This window comes from Tenrec ecaudatus, chromosome X (assembly GCF_050624435.1).
Source record: "Tenrec ecaudatus isolate mTenEca1 chromosome X, mTenEca1.hap1, whole genome shotgun sequence".
Lineage (NCBI taxonomy): Eukaryota > Metazoa > Chordata > Mammalia > Afrosoricida > Tenrecidae > Tenrec > Tenrec ecaudatus.
In genome coordinates, this window is record NC_134548.1 from 5,865,421 (window position 1) to 5,886,583 (window position 21,163).

General features: G+C 44.3%; 1 protein-coding gene across 2 annotated transcripts in view; it reads left to right on the plus strand.

Moving 5' to 3' along the window:
- Positions 1–21,163, plus strand: part of WWC3 (WWC family member 3) — a 106,939-nt gene that overhangs the window by 41,523 nt on the left and 44,253 nt on the right. For both annotated transcript variants that reach the window (XM_075539695.1, XM_075539696.1), the window contains exons 4-5: positions 5,867–5,943; positions 7,385–7,464. In XM_075539695.1, coding sequence (XP_075395810.1) covers positions 5,867–5,943; positions 7,385–7,464 — 157 coding nt within the window. The remainder of the gene's footprint in view (positions 1–5,866; positions 5,944–7,384; positions 7,465–21,163) is intronic.

A 21,163-nucleotide genomic window follows, 5' to 3' on the forward strand; every position in this document is an offset into this window, starting at 1 on the left:
GTGGAAGAGCTGATTGTGGCTTTGGAACACATCATCTGTCCCCCGGTTTTCAAGTTACCTGAAGATAAAAATTGGCAAGCCGTCTGCCGAATTTGGTAATGGGGCCAAGTTAAGGGCAGAACAATTTCTACTACTTTAAGTTTCTCATGGCCCAGGGTAGAATTGCTAAACGACTTGTTTGTTTTCTGGCAAAAAGTTTACACCTGGCATTGGAATGTGACTCAGTAGTTAAAATACTAGACTGCTAACTAGTTTGAAGGTCGGTGGTTCAAACTCATCAGCCACTCCAGGGGAGAAAGACGTGGCCATTTACTTCTGTAAATATTCACAGCCTTAAAAATCCTATGGGGGCCGTTCTAGTGTGTCCTTATAGAGTTGGCATCTACTCCAAAGCAGTGGCTTGGATATTGGTGTACAAGGAGTGTGGGAGCAGAGCGTAGAGAGGACAGATGAGAGCAATTGGATTTCACCAACACCTTTCACAGATTTCCCATGGAGCTTTATAAATCACCAGGCGAGTACTTTAGTCATTGGAAAGATCGTGTGTCAATATTGGGCTTTTTGATATCTAATAATACCCAAGCTTTGACTGTTTTTTTGTCACCCCCCCACCCCCCGTCAAAAAAATGTTTTTGAGACTTGAGACTAAGGCTGCAGTTCTCTTCTCTATGCGTTTATGAGCTAGGGCCCCAGTGCTCAGCCCTAAACGATGCTTTCTAGAACATTGGCATGGCCATGTTCTGCAAGATTGGGGCAAATTCTTTGTGAACTACACCCCGTACCTTTTCTCCACCTCCATGTTGTAGCACTTTCTCCTGGTTTCCATCACAACGTGTTGGCTTCCTTTTGAACACGAAATTAACTTGTTCCCCCCTCTCACATATCTGGAGCTGCCCTCTCATTCTTCCCCCATGTGTTCAGAGAAGGTAGATGATCATTTCTAGGAGCTTCTGGGAGGAATTCTTGCACCAGATAAAATTGCAGCCTGAACTATAGATCAACAAACGATGAGTCAAATCCAGCACCCCACTGTGTTTTAAAATAAAGCTTTATTCGAACACATACTCCCTCTTTTCAGTGCTGTCCATGGCAGCTAGAGTGGCAGAATCGAGGCGTTCATAGAGACCTTATGGCACGCCAAAACCTAAACTATTATTGGAGCACTGGTGACATAGTGGTGACAGTCTCAGAAAATCCATAGGGGCAGTTCCACCCTATGCTATAGGTTACTATGAGTCAGAATTGACTCAATGACTGAGTTTTTGAGACTGGTTATTATGAGCCCTGGTGGTGTAATGGGTTCCGGGTAGGTCAGCAGTTTGAAACTACCAGCCACTCTAACAGAGAACGATGGCACTTTCTACTCCTAAAGAGTTACGGCCTCAGAAACCCACAGGGGCAGTTCTGCCTTATCCTCTTAAGTTTGCTGTAAGTTGGAGTTGACACGATGGAAGTGTTTGTGTGTGTGTGTGTAGGAGAGAGAGATTGAGACAGAGATTGCCAATCCCTCATCTCTACCACTTGTTGTCACCTTGGTCACAGAATCCCCCTAGAGGTTTATAACAAAATACTGCTGCCTGGGCCCCACTCCAGAGATTTTAATTAAATTGGTCTTGGGTGGGTCCAATCCTGTGTGGGGGTTTTTTGTGGGTTTTTTTTAAGATTCCCCAAGTACTTAGGCCTACGTAGTTAATGCCTCTTCTAGCAACAACAGGAATATGATTTTATTACCTGGATCCTGGGAGCTACTAAGAGTCTATGCCATAAATCTCCACCAAAAGTCTCCTTGGGTGGCTGGGAAAGAGCCTACCTTATCTCCGGTGAGAAAGTGCTGACCCCGCCCTAAATTCTTGTCTCAGGTGGTGGAGAAGTTAGTTCTGCCTTATCAGTCATCAGACGTGCCAATGTTCTCTCTGAGGCTATAAGCCCATCCCAGCAAGACTGTCTTCTGCTGGTTCCTTGTTAAAGGGTTTCTCAGCTGCTATCTGGATTAGGATAAGGGCCACAGCTTGGATATTCGCTTTTGTTTTCCTTGATTTAGCATGTTGGAGCAGGCAAGAGAAAAAGAGATCATGCTGCATTTTTCATGTGTAATACCTGGCAATCCTCACCCTTGCACATGTGTTTACCAAGAGCTAATCCTCAACTATGTTCTGAAGAGAGCGTTCTTAGTTGGGGTTTGATGGCATCTTGCATTACTTCTGTCAATGGACTTTTTGAGCCTTTGCTTGTAGTGCCTTTTAAAAAGTGTCATCCCCTCCTTAGTTGGCTTCACTTCTTTACATGTGTACCTTTGTCCCTACTTTGATAATTAGTGCCTGTTAGGGTGGAACCTGCCTGGGCTTGCTGTATGTTTTTTCCCCAGAGCCCTCTCTGCTCCCTGGAGCAGCCCCCTAAGCACTAGTCCCTGAGGCACACACCTGGTCCTGCAGGGCCAGCTGCCAGACAGACCATTTTGGAGAAGGATGGTCTTGTTAAAGCAGTTCCTCCCCTGGGGTGCCCCTCGGGTGTGGCACAGAGGAGAGATGTGTGTCAGAGAGAGAGGCCTGAGCTTCCTCCTTGGAGCATCTGGTAAAATAGAAACGCAAGGTAAGTGCTGGGGCATGCAGCCTTTTGCGTGCTAAATAAATAGGCCAAGTCCACTTACTTGGTGATGGGCAGCCCCAGAAACCCAAGTTCTGGACACAAAGCCCTCTGTGACTGACAGTGTGGTGGCTCCAAGTCACTACCGAACTCGGTCTTTTAATTCACAAAGTGATTTTCTGTATTTTATGAGAACAGATGACGTAAGTGTGAGTGACACCCATCATAGCACATTATAATATTTTACATTGTTGTGGTCCAGTGAGGCTATACCTTTTGTTATTATAGCATCCAAAATGATATTACATGTCTGAGCAGATTCCTTAGGCTATTTGATAGCTCCGCTCACTGAACTCTTAAAGAGAAGAAAGCTTCAGAGGCAAAAGTCTGGTCTCCATCATAAACCTAGAGATTGGAGACATGTGTTAGCAGAGGAAGTGATTTCTTTTTATATATGTTTTGGAGGGCATGCTGTTAAAAATGGGATCCAGAGTCCTGGGCTATACCTTCAACTCTGTAAAATGTTCTGTCAGAATGCACATGGAAAGAGTTGAGAATTTGTGTTTAGAAATGGAATTAGAATATGAAAAGTTATACTGCTGTTTACAAATATCCTTAGCAATTGAAGATCAAATGTATTCACTGTCAAGATTAAATAAATCCCCACCCCTCCAAGTCCTGAAATTTTACAGTTTGGGGGACTGTAACAAAGGTAACATGACTAGTGTCACATACATGAAATATCTTCAGTCATTTTGGATGGCTTCAGCTGTGAGTAACAGAAGAGGCTATGTCTGATTGGACAATAAGAAATTCATTATCACATAGAGAAGGCCTCTGGAGCTACCATGAGTTTCCTCAGTAGTGGACTCCGTGGCTCACTGAGAGCATTGGCTTATCAAGCTCCTCTGCTAGAACTCCGGTTGCTCTCTGGGTCTCCCCTGGGGGAGAGGTAGACACAGGGAAACATGGATGTTCTCTTAGGTGGGAGGGAGTAATGGAGGAAAGTTTGCTGTGTGGAGGACCACAGTATCCACTTCACCTCCCGGGATGCATTTCAAGTCTCGTTGCTATAAAATTGTATGGACCAGAAAAATGTTGCCATAATTGTTACTAATAGTAGTAACAGATAATGGTTTCTTATTTTTTACATGGCAGTTCACATTGTTGGAATTTGGTGTTGGAGTTACTTGCTACCCTTAATGGGAAAGAACCATTTTCTCCTTCAACTGCAAGTTTGACAAATTTACACACATGCAGGTGCCAGCCCATGACTTAGTTGCATATTATCTTAGAATTATAAGCATTTATGCATCTGTTTAGGAAGCTAAAGTCCCAGGAGTTTAACGTATAGATTTGTTGAAATGATTTCGTTCTTTAAAGGGGATTGTGTGAAGTTTTTCTCTTGTTACAGATCTTAATAAATGGAAGCAAAAACGAAAAAAGCCCAAATGGAAGTCATAGAGTTTGGAAATAGATATCCAGGTGTAAGGCATTATTTTACCACACGTCTTTGGGAGATCATGATTCTACATAAGAAAATTTCTGGAATTTGGAAAACATACAAAAATAATCAATATTAAGAAATATTACTTATTGACAAACATTGCGCTCCTTCAGATATTTCTTTCTAGTCGATTCTGTTGTTTGCAATCCTGGCTTATGGAGATTTATGGAACCAAATCGAGGCTATTAAATAATCCTGCTACTTAAGTTGCAGATGGCCTTGCATATGAGTCTCCTTTCTAATCTACAGTCAGGACATGATTTTGACTTCATTTTTAGTGGTTGGCCCCTGAGTTATCAGAATGCGAGGCAGCCTTTGGGATGCCGATCAAAGAAGTTCAAACAAAGGAGGCTGAGGCTGCAGATGGGTCTTCTGAGCAGGTGGGACTTGTGGATGAAAGCACTCCAGAGTCAGTTCCCCCTACCCCCCCCCCACTGCAGTGTGAGAGGCTCCTGAGAGAGGAGCCCCTCCAACAGCTCCATGGAGAGAACCAAGCAAGGCACTTCTCTCCAGTTGCCAAGGGCAGGGAGCGGAGACAGCCACACCAGGAAAACACCCTGACTGAGAGAGGAAGGACTGGGATTCAGGCCCTTTGGGGCAGACAAAAACGTGTTAAATGTGCATAGGGTGTCAACAGCTCTGTGTGTGTGCTTCTCCCCTAGGTTGTAGTTAGTCATGCTAATGATGTTGTGTCTGTCAAGAGAGTTTTCGTCCTGGTCCTGCACTGTGATGTGCTCTAGCTTCACATCCACAGCAAACCAGCCCGTGGAACCAAAGTTTGCAGGCTGCAATTCTGTTTGGGTGGCAAAAACTGGAGGGGAACAATCTGTCCAAAGCCTGCCAGATATGGACACATGACTAGCAAGTGGTTCAAAAATTTTTAAATAAAATTGTAATTCATTTTATTTCCTGTTTCAATCATGGTTCCTGTGGAGATAATAGCTGTGACGAAAATTTTTTTTAAGATAAAATCATTTGGAATGCAACCCCTGAGACTAACCGTACTTGCCATTTTGATGTCTAATTTTCTAGTGACTTCTATGTAGGAGTGCACTTTAAAAGCAAGTAAAAATGGGTCCATGCTGCATGTACTCTTCACATATTAAGATTCATTTTCCATACTGTAATCATTCCTCCTCAGACCCCCTCCCCTCACCTTGGATTATGTATTGCATTGAAGTTCACACCTGCCAGCTGCTCTTCTGGAGTCACAGTCCCAGAAGCCCACACAGGCAGTTCTGTTCTGTCCCATAGGATCGCTGAGTTGGAATTGACTCTGTGGCAGTGGGTTTGGTTTATTTTGGGTTGGGTGGATGTCATTTCTAAACCAAGTGGTTCTATAGTAAAGAGCTTTGGTAGCACAGCAGGAAAACCCTTGAACCTACCCAGAATCTCTGCAGAAGAAAGACCTGGCACTCTACTCCTGTAAGATTACAGCATTGGAAATTCTACTTCGTCATATGAGGTCTCAATGAGACGAAATCTATGTACAACAGCAATAACAACAGTTGTATAGTAGACACATTCAGAGGTTTGATTTATGTCTTGCTGTATATTTTATTATGTGTCATTGTATAGAAAGGCCTCATGTAACAATCAACAAAGAAAATCTGAGTTTGTGGAATGTTAATTCTTTAGGAACCAGTGCTAGCGTGTAAGCCTGAGACTTAGATACCATACTTTCGTATGGTGACTCTGAACTTCCCGCCGAGATAGATGCAGGTCTTTATTTGAAAGGGTCTCAGATAACAGCGAATGTTTCTCTTCTGTGTTTAGCCTTCTCTGGATACTCAACAAATACAAAGTATGACCCCCACCAAATTAAAGCAGAAATCGCAGGCCGTCGGGATAGGGTGAGTAAAAACGAATGGTTTCCAAGTGAAAAGCGCCATATGTATTTTTGTAGCATTCCCTGTCCAGGTTCACTTGGTGCTCAGTGGTATGCTTGAGTTCAGAGATTATTATTGCATTTTGTTTTAGTCTCTACTTTTTTTCCCAATAGGAGGGGACAAGTTTCCTTTGAAACTCTTAGTTCATATTACATGAAAATAATCTTGTATCTGCTGTTTCGAGGGGCTGGAAGACCCAGTCCTATTTGGAGAGATCTGTGACCAGCAGGGCCCAGCCGTAGAAGGCTTTTGTTTATTCTCCATTAAATTAAATTTTTGATGAAAAGTCCAGCAAAACCATTTCCATGAACTTTTTGAAGCCCACTTGTGTGTGTGTGTGTGTGCGCATAGATGAGGACATAGGGGAGGAGGGCAGAAGAGTAAGGTTTTGATCAGCAGCATTGGTTGCATTCTTCACATCGTGTCAGAATTCTTCGGATTTCTATTCTCGTCATTTTGCTGCCATTTCCTTACTCTTCTGCCCTCCTCCCCGATGTCCTCATCTCAGCTTTAAAATAGCTGTTGACCTTCTGGTCTTATGTGTGCTTGCGTATGCATGCGCGCGCGCGCACACACACACGAGTGGGCTTCAAAAAGTTCATGGAAAAATCCCCTTTTTTTGCATTCCATTTTTGTGTGAAGTTTGTGAAGCCCCCCTCTGTGTGTGTATGAGTGTTTAAGTGCGTACGAGCAATACTCAAGGATAACAATCTACCATTTTGCCGGGGATTGATAGATTTTTTTTTTTTTGGCAGAGTAATTCCTACAAATCCATGTGACCAGATGGGTTCTGGTGCTCTCTTTGTGTGTTACCTTCGTCCATGCCAGGGTGTCTGGGAAAGGGGACAGTTTGCATAGGAGACTTTAAACCAAGATTTTAATGTACTAGTTGTCAAATTTGCCTAGGAAGAACATCTGGGGAGCTGGCCAAAAATGTAAACTGCCAGGCCCACCTTTCTGCATTAAAGTAGGCCTGAATTGGTCCCCGAATTTGTTTGAATAAACACTCTAGGCAATTGAGTTACAGGTGGTCAGGGACCACATATCTAGAAATAATATTTAATATGTGGTTTCTATGAGTAGGACATAAAAGTAAAAATGATCAAAGTTTTACTTACTTTGCTAAATGTAATATACCAAGCAGTACTTTGAAAAGGAAAGTAATTGCCAGTCCCCCACTTGGGTATGAAGCTCTCAGGGATCTGGGATTTTTGTACATAAGCAAAGCGTTTTTTTCCCCTCTGGATGGGCTGTTTTATGTATGTGCATATGAGTGGAGGTTTATGAAGAAAATATACATGATTCATGGAATTGCAAGGTAATAAAACTTAAATGACAAAACCAGTAGGTAAAATTTCTTGTAGCTTGTCTTTTGGGATAACCAAACAACGTCGTTTATCTTTAGCTTTCCAGATTGAAACGAGAGCTGGCTCAGATGAAGCAAGAGCTGCAGTACAAGGAAAGGGGAGTGGAGACCCTGCAAGAGTGAGTTGCCCAAGTCCCCAGAAGGGAGACGTTTCCTGCGATTTCATTTTGTGCTGTCCTGTTTGGTGTCTGGACATGTGTCCTAAAGCCTCATGGGTGTTTCACACTGAGGCTTTAATATATGTGCTCCTCCTTTCTCGATCCTAAACACCAAGATGTCTCTTTTCCTTGAAGGTTAGTGCAGCTCTGTTAAATCACAACATTCAGGAAATGCAACCGTGACGTTGTTTTCCTTTACCATTTCTTTTATATTTCTGCATATTGCACTGTTGACACACGTTGCTGTTGAAATTGACTCCTTCTTTGTTACTTTTGGTCTCTTTCTTCTTAATTAAAATTTAAATTCATTTCAATTAAGTAGAATATAAATTTTAGTTCTCAAGGTTCAGAAGCGCTACCACAAGGGCTCAGTCAGTAGCCACTTGCAGTGAACCTGGCACAATCGACATTTTGGGCTGCATTGCTCTTTTGCTGTGGGAAACTGTCCTTTGCATTGTAGGCTATGTAGCAACATCTCTGGCCTTTACCTACTACATGGTGGGCACAACCCAAAATGGCTGCAGAAATGGTCAAATGTCCCCCAGAGGGCACAGTTTTCCTTGGCCTACGCCAACGCCACAGACAGCACAGATAATAGAACATTTTACATCATCACAGAAGGTTCTGTAGACAGTGTTGGCCTGTAGCTCTTCCTCCATTTTACATATTTACAATTAGAACTTTATCTCTACTGAGAGTTGGGGTGCATTTCTTACAGTCCACAAGTCATAATACCTCCGCCAATGGAATGAACAGAAGCCAGTGTTTTACAAATGCTGACCTGGTTGATGCAAAAGAATCCGTTTCAAGAAAGAGTGTGGGATGCCTATTGATTGCGATTCATTTTGTTTCAATTCAGAGACTTACTTCACTTTCTGAACTTGGGCAATGCTTTATGCTTTTTGTACCTGGTTTTCTTATCTGTAAATGGTGATAAAAACCAAAACCAAGCTTACTGCTATTGAGTTGGTTCCCACTCATAACACACCTATAGGACAGAGTAGCACTGCCCCATAGGCAGTATGGAAACAGCCTGCCACGTGTTTCTCCCTCGGAGCTTCAGGTGGGTTGGAACCTACCAGCCTTTTGGTTAGCAGCTGAGTACTTGTGTGCTGCACCGCCGGGGCTCTTGTACATGATGACAATTGGACTAAACTGAGCCCAGTGTCTAGCAATAATAAGCCTCCTGTTGAAAGGGTGGGGGCCATTATCATGACTGCTATGATACATGCCAGTAACAACCCTGTTCTGCATCCTCTACTGCATCAGTCTCAGTGTGTCAAGTGGACAGCATGTTGTCCTTCCTAAGGAAGGATGAATGAAGTGAGCATTTGACCAGCATTGTCTAGGTTCTGTGGCTTTCTGTCTTCTGAAGACACTCAAATACCTGTTAGGATGCTCCCACATGAGCCGTGGGAGTGTCATTCTGGATCCCTTCTGCGAACTGGCTGGTTAAGAAAGGAAAGCCATTGTATTTAACTTGACAGTCGTCTCTAGTGACTAGTACTGACAAGTGAACTAGGGGCTTCCTTAGTGACTCATGTCATGTATCTCCACGGGATAAAACACTGCCCAGTCCTGCATCATCCTCCCATTGTTTAAGCCCATTGTTGGCGATACTGTGGCAGTCCATCTCATTAAGGGTCTTCCTCTTTTTCACTGATCCTCTACTTTACCAGTCATGCTGTCCCTCTCTAGGACCTGCTCCCTCCTGAGAGCAGGTCCAGAGTCCGTGCGATGAAGTCTTGCCATTCTCGCATCTTAGGAGCATTGAGGCTGTACTTCCTCCTGCACAGATTTGTTTTCTCATGGTAGTCCATGTGGCACATTCCATATTCTTAACCAACACTCTCATTCAAAGACAAGGGTCCTTCATCATTCTTCCTGATTTAATGCCCACCTTTGCTTAGGGTCCACTATTCTGGTTCACCCATTGTCCTCCTTTGAGAACAGAGGTGGTATTGTCAAGTCAGCTTCAGACTGACTGCTCTAGAAAAGAAACTGCCGAGTGTTGAGATGACTCAGAAAGCCTCCTTCCCCATGGAACGGCTAGGAAGGCATCCATCTGCTTTAGATGCAGTGATGTTGAGGGCGGGAGGGGTGGTTGCCTTGCTCCAAGGTAATGAAGCAGGAAGCAGGAGTCAGTGCAGGGCGAGTGTGAAGTTTATACTGGCAGCCAGAGTGGAGTGTGGGTTGGGTTCCTGGCAAGGCGAGGGGTTAGTGCGCTTGGTCTTCTCTTGCTACTTTTGTTAGCAAACTCCCACGTTTGGGAGCAGTGACTGTGAACTTGGCCCTGGTCAAGGGGAGTATCCTCCTGCCCGCCAGAGCTCCTGGGGCGGCCTCCCCTGAGAAGGGCATGGGGTACAGCCCTGGACCTGGCCTTGGTCCTGAGGGACCCACACCCAGCAGTGCGATCCCGTCGTGGCATGGAGGTTTTCCAGGCTGAGTAGCTGCCAGAGCCATTGGCGAATCTGCACATTGCCTCGCCTCCATTGAGGGCTGCGTTTCTCTGCCTCGAATGGCGTTTTCTCGCTGCGAGTGGTGGTTCGTGTATTTTGCTACACAGCCTTACAGGAAGGAGAGCACTCACAGACATTTACACTATGCTTACAAATCTTGGTAAGCGGAAAGCAATCAGTTAGCCTTCTTTGGCATTACACAGTCCATGAGACTAACATTTTTCTGTGATCAGAGATAGGACTTTTACGTTTAGATGCCACCACGTAAGTTATATGTTCTCTTGGGATTTTTTAAAAACAATTTTGTAAGCATTGAACATGTGATTTTCCCATCTTCCCCCTAAGCATAAAATCCCCACAAGCAGCAGAGATGCTAGATGAGCTCTGGGACCCCAAGGAGCCTCTCTGATTTTATCATGCGCGTCAATTTTAGGCCGAGCCCGCAATTTTCCTCCAGAAACTTTTCTGCTGTTCTTGCTTCCCAGAATATCCAGTGTATTCTTTCCCAGAGCACCACACCAGGAGTTTGGCCGGTTGTAGCATTTGAAACTCAACGTGTTTATCTTGGTGAGCTTTCCTGGCTAGCCTGGGATCCCTCATGCCGCCTAGGTCCAAATGAGAAAAAAGAACCTTTTGTATTTTTTAAAAAATCTATATATATTATGAATTTTTGTAGAGGGGAGCTGGTTGTAGACACATACTCTGGACTATGATAGATGATACGCATGTGTGCTTATGCGTATGTGGCTAAACTTCACATTTTTATTACGGTATAATATGAAAAACTGCCCTTTTAGTCTTAAAAAATTTATGCAACTGGTTTTCTTGTTCAACCATTAACAAATGTATGTGGTTCAGTGACATTAATTACATTCATCACCTTGTGCAAGAGTCACCTCTAATCCATTTCTGAAAGTGTTCTGTCACCCAAGCAAACTCACCAAAAAGCCCCCTCCAGGCCCAGGAGCTCCCCAGTCTGCTTTGGTCTTGTTGTATTTGCCTATTCTAGATCTTTCACCGAAGTGAAATCATACTACATTCGCCCTTTTGTCTTGGACTTAGTTTTCTCTCAAGGTAAACTTTCATTGATGGAAAATGTCAACCCTAGATGAGTCCAGAGAATGGTCTACTAAAAGCCTCACAGACCCATCACTGAGCTTCAGGGATTAAGGACATTTTACCCCGCTCACTTCCTGTGTTCTCACTGCCTTATTTTGTAGCAAATCCCAGAGTCATACTTAATACCAAAATTTAACTCCTAAAAATTATGAAGTGCCTTTAAAAAACTTAGGGACAGTGCCCTCAGCACCCATAACAACCACCCAGTCTGTTCTGACTCATGGCAACCCCTTGTGAATCAACTGTGCCCCAGAGTGGTTGCAATGGATGGGTTTTCCAGAAAAAGATCACCAGCACTTTCTGCTGAGATGCCTCTGGGCGAGCTCACATCTCCAGATTTTTGGTGACAAAAACTCCAGCGAGCTGGGGGGGGGGGGGCGTCTCCCCAGGGCATTTTCACACTTTCCAAGGTGGCTTGACTGGCGATTCAAATGCAGGCGCATACATTGCATTTGGTCAATACACTTTTCTCTGTCCCCTTTTCAAAAACAAAACAAAACTTGTTTTGTTGAGGAAACGGGATTTGCTGCTTCTGTAGAATTTCCCAGGCGGCCTGGTGGCACTGTGCTTAAATGCCTGGCTGTAAACCCAGGAGGTCAGTGGTTGTAACATACCAAATGCTCCACAGGAGAAAGATGTCACTGTGTCTTAAAGATTCATCGTTTCTGAAACCCTGTGGGCAGTTCTGCTCTGTCCTATGGGGTTGCTGTCTTTCCATTTCCCAATCTTTGCCAACAGAACACATTAACAGGCTTTTGACCTTTTGACAGTCTTTACAGGGGAGAAACAGGATCTCAGGCTAGTTTTGATTTGTGTTTGTCTTGTGGTCCTTTATAAAAAAAAAATGTCCGGGTATGCATGCCGGCAAGTACTTTGCAACACTGTGTCCCATAGAACAAAGCACTGTCTGATCCCTGCACCTTCCTCACAATCATGCTGAAGTTGGAGCTCATTTTTGTGGCCATGGTGCCCATTCATCTCATGGAGGTTTCTTCTCTTGCCCATGGATCCTCTACTCAGCTTGATGTGCTGTTCTCCAGGGACTGGTCCCTCCTGAGAACATGTCCAAAGTACACGAGGCAAAGTCTTGCCGTCCTTGCTTCTGATGAGCATTCTGGCTGCACTTCTTTCTAACACATGTTTGTTTGGTGTTCTGGTAGTCCAGGGTATAGATAATAGGCTTTAGCACCACCTGAGTTCAAAGGCATCGGTTTGTCTGCTGTCTGCCTTTCTCATCATTCAGCTTGCGCATGCAGAGGGGTGTTTGAAAAGACCACCTCTTGGAGCAGGTGCACCTTAGCCTTCAGAATGACTTTTTCTTTAACACTTTAAAGAGATCTTTTGTAACTGAGTTGCCTGGTGCAACGTGCAGCTTATTTCCTGACTGCTACTTCTCTGTGCATTGATCGTAAATCCAAATAAACCAAAATCCTTGACAACTTCAATTTTCTCTCTATTTATTGATGTTGCTTATTGGTCCTTTGTAAGATTTTTTAAAAATGGTTTATGTTGTAAGGCAAGCTATACTGAAGGCTGTACATAGTCTGAGATCTTCAGTAAGTGCTTCCTCACTGTTGGCAAGGATGGCTGTGTCATGTGCATGTCAGAGTATACACACGGGAGCTTCCCATTGTTCATGGGAAAAACTTCTGTTACCTTTGCATTTCATTTTTCTACAGACTTTCACAAGGCCCCATCATATATATACTTTATGAAGTATTGGATGAACTACTTTTTGAAAACACAATGAGAAGCAACACAATGGGTAATTAAAGTCTTCGGAAAAAAGGATTATTCTTTTCTAGTGAAAGATCGACTGGGCTTTCCTGACCCAAAGCTTCACAAGCTTGTTTGGTAAAATTATTTGAATGTGACTTATTACTGGCCGCCGGAGGCAAGGGGGAAAGAAGCAGGACAGTAGTGTACATGTGTTTCCCAAATAAGGAATCCACTAGACACGGCAGTTGGGTATGAGGAGGCTTGCCTCTCCAGTTCCTATCTCAGGATCTAGAGTTGTCCTGCCATCAAGCAGATCTTTCTCATCTTGCTAAACTGAGTTTTCTAGGCCTACGTGACATGGAAGCCCTGCTCAATCCTGTGTCTATAATATCCCTGAGCACTGGTGCAATGATAAAAGACACAGCCTGCACCACCCTGATCACCTGTTTTAGCTCATCAGTTGCCTGTGGTGTGATGTCTGCATACCTGTAGCCTGATACCTTCCCAGTTTCCGCAAGATCGTCATTCTCACATGGGGTGCTTTTAAACTGGACCCTCCGCATTGGCCCACCTGTGACATTCTCTCTCAGAAAAATCTCGAGCCCAACAGATTGCGCTCCCTATCCCAACCGCATTTCCCTTTTGTTCACCCACCATAACTCCACTGGCCTCCTTGTTGTGTGGCCAGTGTACCAGCACCTTCTTGCCTTTCTCATGGGGACTCATAGTTTCCCGTGCCTTGAGCGTTCTTTTCCCCAAATTCCCTTCCCATAGGTTTCTGGTCACATACCATCTTGCCAAGATTCTTGTGTGACTACCGTATGTTAAAAAGCCCTTTATCGTACTGTGTCCCTGCTCCGTTGTCCTGAAACATCTCCCACCAGACCTAATAAGGTGTTATTGATTAAAAGACTGTTTGAACAGCAGTTTGAGGTGTGTAGAAAAAATGTGCAGACATGACAGTTTTCCTGTACATCTTCTCTTCCCACAGCACACTGTATTCTTCTGTTCTTAATACCTGCATTCCAGAGGTATATTTGTTACAGTTGATGAACTGCTGTAATACATTCTTATTAGCTGGAGTCCATAGTTTACAGGAGTGTTCACTCAGCGTTGCGCAGTTCAATGGATTTTGACAAACGCATAATGTCATGTGTCTCTAGTTACAGGGTAATGTAGGAGAGTTGCACTGTCAAAATGCCCCAAATGCCTGGGCTCCCTTGTTTCTCTCTCTCTCTCCCCCCCTCTCCCCTGTGTCCAAGCCTCTCCTCAGGACCTTGAACATTCTGTTCTTGGGATTACATAGAGCAGCCAATGCTTCTGGCAACCCTGGCACAGAGCCCTCTGTGCTTATATCCTGTGACCTTCTGGGTAAGAGCAGATATGTCCTTGGACAGAAATTGTGTCCAGGCTATACGGCTCTCAGGAGGTCTCTCTCCATCCACCTCATAGCCATATTGACCACTGCACCTCATACATGGCCATCACCTGCCAGTTGGTGGAGGCTTAAATGCTGTTACAATGCTGCGTAGGTACTAGTAACATTTCCATAGTACGCAGACTGAGAAAATCAGCCCGAGCGAGCTGTATGGATCTTAATCTTTTGTCCACAACTGATCCACAAGACTCTGCAGGAGCAGACACCGTTTTGTGCCATTACATAGCAAAAGGAGTTGTCATTTGGGCAGGGCTGACTGGGCAACCTCTAACAACAATTTTAGCTGTCCGCTAGCATTTCCTTCTCTTCTCAAATATGTCTTCTACAGCATTTTGGCCTCCTGCTATTAAAAGTCCTATTACTTACTGCCGAGGGGCCCTGGTGGAGTCGTGGTTATATGTTGGACTGCTAACCCTAAGGTTAGTAGCTCCTGGGGAGAAAGACCGTGTTCTACTCCCGTAAAGAGTTTAGTCTCACAAAACCCTTTGGGTCAGTATCATTTCCTATAAGGTTGCTATGAGTCGGCATCCACTCTATTGCAGTGATTTTGGTTTAGTCCGTTACTTATTACTGCTATTCAAATCACAGGAAGCATGCGCAGCCTTTGTCCCAATAACCAGTTCCATTACCATGCGGTACATTGGTGACCATTAGATAAGGTGCGTTGCTTCTGGCCTCTTAATTGCTTGATTAGCTTCCTTATGGGAATGGGATGAAGGAGGATAAATCCATTTGTTGCCTTACCTAACCGCAACTGCACACTTCTGAGCATTTGATCCTAGACTTATTAAAGATTGGACATCATGTTTTCTAGCTGAGGGGATTTAGTAGTTTCAGAAGAGAGTGCGGTTGTTCTCCATTAGAACATGCTTCGATGAACAGTGTCCCATTAACATAGCAAATCAAGTACAGCCCCTGAGAAAACAGTGGCTAGACTCCGCTTACCGTACAGCCCCATAGAAATGGGGGTAGAAACAGCAAGAACAGTGTTGTTGCTGTGGGACCTGGTGTTGCCAGAAACAGACACCCTGCAGGAAGCTCTCCAAGGTGTCGCAGCTCACATTCCTTGGGCTTCAAATCTGTGCTAGTCACGTGAGATAACAGTCTGGGGCCTGGCAGCCTGTTTCTTCAAGACGCAGGCTTCAAAAGTTGTTCACTTTTACTCTTCTTTTTCCAGTACATTTCTCTTGATATCTTAAATTGAACAACTACCATGGAAACTTGATGGGAGGGAGAGGTCGATGAGAAATGTGTCTCAAATGCCGTCTCACACGACTGTCCTGCATTCCTCATTTGAAGATGAATCTTCTCTCTTGAACCCACTTCTTTCAAAGGCCAACCTAAAGAGCCACCAGTTCATTTTGCTGCCAAGCACGATGGGTTGTGTGGACAGTCTTCCATTTTTCACACTCGTGGGTTTGGAGGCCTTTGTGTGAAGCGTGTTGCGAACCAAGCCATGAAGAAGGATGAGTGTTGGCGTGGAAAAGCCTCAACGGCGAACTTCACTGTGTTCTTCTTCCTGGTTGTGAGCAAGTCACTTGACCTTCCTAAAGTGGAGTGGCAAAATAGAGAGGAGTGGAAAGTAAAACTAGGTGTTTCTGCACACCAATTTCTCTCTCTCTCTCTCTCTCTCTCTCTCTCTCTCTCTCTCTCTCTCTCTCTCTCTCTCTTTCTCTTTATATTACCTAATATCTTATTTCTTTATCCATACTGGTTGTTATTCTGATTGAGCAGTTCTCAATAATCTAGCACTTTTATTTGAGATGTCAGAACAGCCGTAGGCCCTTAGTTAAATAAAAATAAGAACAAGGCAGTTTTCTTGTTTTATATCAGCCACACATGTTATGATTTTCTATATGACATTGAATACAGTGACATTTTAGAAAATACCAAGAAATGGAACATACCATCTGAACTGGACGAAGGTTTACAGGGCTTTAAAAGAAAAATCTCAGGTAAGTGAATTTTACAGATGGGAAGGAAGAGAGGTTGCCTTACCTTTGAAGATCTTTTCCCCCACAGATGAAAATGTATCACAATTGATAAATGGAAGCGGTTTGAGTGATATGAAATGTATCTTGCACTTAGGAAAACATATGGCCCAAGCCTGCCTTGCCTCTGTAGGACTGTGAGAGATGGTGCACTCAGTGATGTGTGTACGTAGCAGGAAGAAGCATTGCGCATGGTGGGATTGGATGCAGACTGCCGAGTTGAGAGATGTGGCTTGGATCCCAGCTGTGTCAAATATTGGTTTATGATCTTGGGCTCTTGAGTCTGTATGAGCCTCAATTTATTTTTTATAAATCTAAGGCAATTCTATTTATCTCTGTGGTGACTGAGAAGATCCAATGATATGACAAAAGTAAAACATGTAGCAAGACCCACTCACCTGGTAGGTGCTTGATAGATTTCATAGTTCCTGATGGCATGTTAGATAAACCTAGAGCTTTGAAGTAATTTTCTCTCGTGGTTTTCACATGTAAATTAAGAGCTTTATTGACCCATACCAAACGTACACTCCTGTGGTTTGTGTATATTCACAAATACATGTAGCTATCACCACAGTAAATTTTAGAATATTTCCATTACTTCCAAAAGAAGCCACTCCCTTTAGTTATCATGTCCTTAATACTTACCATTCCCTTAACCCTTTTCCCCAGTGCCCCAGGCAACTGCTTCTCTCCTTTCTCTCTGTAGATTTCCTTATTCTGGACATTTCTTAAGATTGGAATCATACAAGATGTGGCCTTTTGTGACTGGCTACTTTCATGCAGCATAAAGTCCATCCATGCTCTAGCATGAATCAGCCTTTCCTTCTTCTTTATAGCTGAATACTATTTCATCATATGGATAGACCAACACTGTGTTTGTCCATGCATCAGTGGATGGACACATGAGGTGTTTCTCCCTTTTGACAATTATGAATCATATTGCAGTAAACATCTATTTTCTACTTGGTTATCCACGGACTCTTTTCCACGTTGCTCCTGGTAACAACTTGTATGGAACTGGAATCTGTTAGACTGAATAATGGGAATCTCCTTGTGGAATCTGTGGTGAGGGATTCTGAGCCCGCTTACTCCTCCTGCCTCCTCACCCTTTGACACCTCCATGACGGGGAATATTCAAGTCCAGTCTTCTTATTTTTTTCAAATGAAACTTAACCTGTCTCAGAGTCACATGCTTTAGAGCTGTGATTGGTGCCCAGCCCCCTTTGCCGTGTGGCCGAGTGTCTGTTCTGACTGAGTTGCAGTATCTACTGATGGAGACTCGGTTCTAGGCAATGCAGTTCCCCAGCCTGTCAGAAACAGGCCTTGTTTTCTTCTCTATGACAGCCATTCCCATTCTAGAACCCGGAGCCTTGAGAGGCCGCTGATTCCTGCTTGGGATTCCCTGATGGCCACAGTATCAGAATTCACAGCTCCTAAAAGCTGTGAGTAAATCATAATGCTTAGGTACAGAACCCAGCTGACATGGTCAGGGTCTCAAATGGTGTGTGTCTATAGCCTGTGTGGACATTCAGCTAGCATTTATGTCCAGGCACTGGAGAAAATTGTCTGTAATGCAGTAGAGCGTCATTGCTCCTGGTGGATAGTCACACAGTGCGTTGATTCATTTGCTATGGCTTTGATTTCGGAGGAGCAGGGCTATCTGATTAGCAGAGGTGTTAGAGAGCAATCTGAGTTTTTCTGGCTTCAGACTTCCCTGTCTGGAAATGGTCTAACGCTTTTTGACAGACTTCATCAGACTAGGTGTGTTGTGGTTCATGAAATTAAAAATACACATATCGTAAAGTGCTTTCTTTATCAGAAGGTGAATCCAAGGGGAGGCTATTATGTACATGAGTCTAGCTTTTCCATGTGAGCAGAGTTGGGGCCACTTTGATGGCAGATTTAGTGCTGTGAAATGTACGGCCTCGTATTTCCGTCTGGTGTCAGAGACTCTTCATTCTGTGTTCTCTATGGAGCATCTAAAATGGAAAAACACATGGGCTTCGCTTGATGTGCTCTGCCATGACATGTCTTGGCGTTGCTGGTATCCCTGTAAGATAAACAGACCTCTCCAAGGGGCTCCTGCCCATGCACGGCTGTACTCTCCAACTAGAGACGGAGGAGAGGCCTTGCATGTGTTGCTGGTGTTGCTTTGCCGGTGAACAATGTAGGGCAGACCTGATTGTCAGTTGCAAGTCTTTCTCCTGTTGATTCACGGGCTAGGCCGAGATGTATAGAGACGCCCCATAAGTTGACTTTCCTTGTTACTGTTGTTAACTGCCATTGAGCCAGCCCTAGACTCATGGCCCCCTCATACACAATGAGACTGGGCAGTTGTGCTCCATAGGGTTTTCCTTGGCTGATTTGAAGAAGCTGATCACCAAGCTGTTCTTCCTCGTCTGTCTTAGTCTGGAAGCTCCAATGAAACGTGTTCAGTGGCATACTGTTGTTATTGTTGTCAAGTCTGTTCCAAACTCATAGCTACCCTACGTACAACAGACCCAAACACTTCCCTGTCCGGTGCCATCTTCACAATTGCTGTCCTGTTGGAACCACTGTTGCAGCCACGTTGTTAACCCCTCTCATCAGGGGTCTCCCGCTCTTTCACTGTCCTTCTAGGTTACTAAGCACGATGTCTTCTTTTTCCAGGGACTGGTCTCTCCTCTCTTGAGAACAGGTCCGAAGCGCATGAGACAAAGTCTCACTGTCTTCGCATCAATATCATAGGAGCACACAGAGAAGCCTTCCCTGTCGGTGAAATTGTGACAGTTACACAGCAGCCATCAGCTAAGCAGTCGTCCGAGAGTAGGCTCCAGTCTAGTGCTTCTAAGACTTGGTAGATGAATGAGCAGATCTCTTCATTCCACATTTGGGGAGGGACCCAGGACAATGTATTCCTTTTAACTTCAAAGATAAGTTCTGGTGGGCAGCTGTGATTGGGAACGCCCTCCTAAGTCTCATGCCTTTTTAAAGTCACTAAGACTCCTGAACATTGAGACTGCTCCAGGTGACCCAGTGAATTTGCATCAGAGCTAAGACACAACTTCTAGTTCTGTTCCTTTTCATTATGCCTGTGGGCCACACATAACATTTCAGTGAAATAGAGTGATTTTTGTCGTGGGTCAGAAACTGAAAGACCTCATGGGTTTTGCAGTTGTCTTGTAGGCCTGTATAAGGCGACAGCAAATGAGTGATAAAGTCAGTCCTTGTCATGGAAGTAGGGCTGGCTTTAAGGGACAAGATAACATTTCACAAAATGTATAAACTCCAACCATAACCAGTGGCATCAAGTTGATTGTGATTGATAGTGATCTTATAGGACAGATTAGAACAGCCCCTTTCTCCCGTAGAGCAGCTGGTAGAGGCAAACCGACCACCTTTTGGCTAGCCCACTGCTTTAACCATGGTGCCACCGGGGTCCTCTGAATGTGGTCGAAGGGTTAATATTCCTGTTGCTGCTACTGTCCGTGTTCTAGGTATGGCTCCCACTTTTTAAGAAGTACAGCCAGAGTGCTCCTTAGAGGCAAGGATGGCGAGACTTCGTCTTACGCACTTTGGACATGTGGTCAGGAGAGAGCAGTCCCTGGAGAAGGACGCCATGTTAGGTAAAGTGGAGGGGCAGCGAAGGAGAGGCAGGCCCTCAGTGAGATGGGTGGACACGGCAGCTGCAACAGTGGGCTCGGGCACAGGAACGATTGTGAGGAGGGCGCAGGACCGGGCAGGGTTCTGTTCTGTTGTGCATGAGGTCACTATGGGTCAGAACTGACTGGATGGCACCTAACAACAGCAACAAGTGGCAGGACAGTGTTACAAAAAGCAAAAAAAAAAAACCAAACCCGTTTGTCTTCCAAATCAGTACTTTTTGTTCAAATGTCCAAGTCAAGACTTCTGCTTTGTCAGAATAGATAAGGAATGGTACACTTGAAACATTTCAGATGGTATCGAGACTTCCGGGCATTGCCGTTTGTACACTTGTGTCCAGTATCTCCCTGAAAGCACTCGGGACACTGGCCGTAAATATTTGTATCTGATGAGCAACAGCTATGCTGTCGAAATATTTGTGCCTTCATTCCCCAGGAGTGAATGGGTTCCCGTGACTTGTTTTATTTGCCCTTCTCTTATTCCAAGGGTGTCGAATGTTCAAATACCTCTCATGCCAAGTTTTATTGTGAGTTGTGATATATGCCGCAGGGAATTTGTTAATGATAATAAAGTATGGGAGTTGGTAAATCATTGACTTTTCTAGCCATGAGTGAGTAGATTCAACATAATAATCACCTAAAACATTACACGCCCGGCATCCTGCCCAGTGAGCCCTTCCCTTGCATTTCCTCATTAAATCTTACCCACCCTGTGAGAGAAATATTTTTAGTGCCCCCACTTACATATGAGGAAACAGAGGTGCAAAGAGGTGGTGTGACTTGCCCAAAGCTCAATAGCTAGTGACTGATAGTCCTGGGATGTTTCCTGAGTAGAAAGTGGAGGACTTCAGGCCAATGGTTTTCAGGATATTGGCGTTCTAGTTCTCGTGTTGCCACAGCAGAAAAACCACCACAAATGAGTGGCCTGAACAATGAGACTTTTAAAAGGAGATTTATTCTCTTACAATTTAGGAAGCTAGAAGTTCAAATTCAGGGTACCAGATCTCGGTGAAAACTTTCTATGTTCGCTCCAGGAGAAGGTCCTTGTCTCCTTTCGGCATTGTAGGCTTGGCCAACCTTGGAGATCTCTGTGTCTTCCATCTGTCTTCCCCCTGGGTTTTGGAGTTTTTAGGTGAGGTCCCTGAGTATAGAAGGTGTGCCTCACTCCTGCCCCCACCTTTTTTTTCTTGATACCCTCCTCCTCTACTTGCTTGTTGAATCTTTATTATATTTCAAAAGATACAAATTCTGTAGCTTGTACCCTGCCTCATTAACATACTTACTGCCATGGAG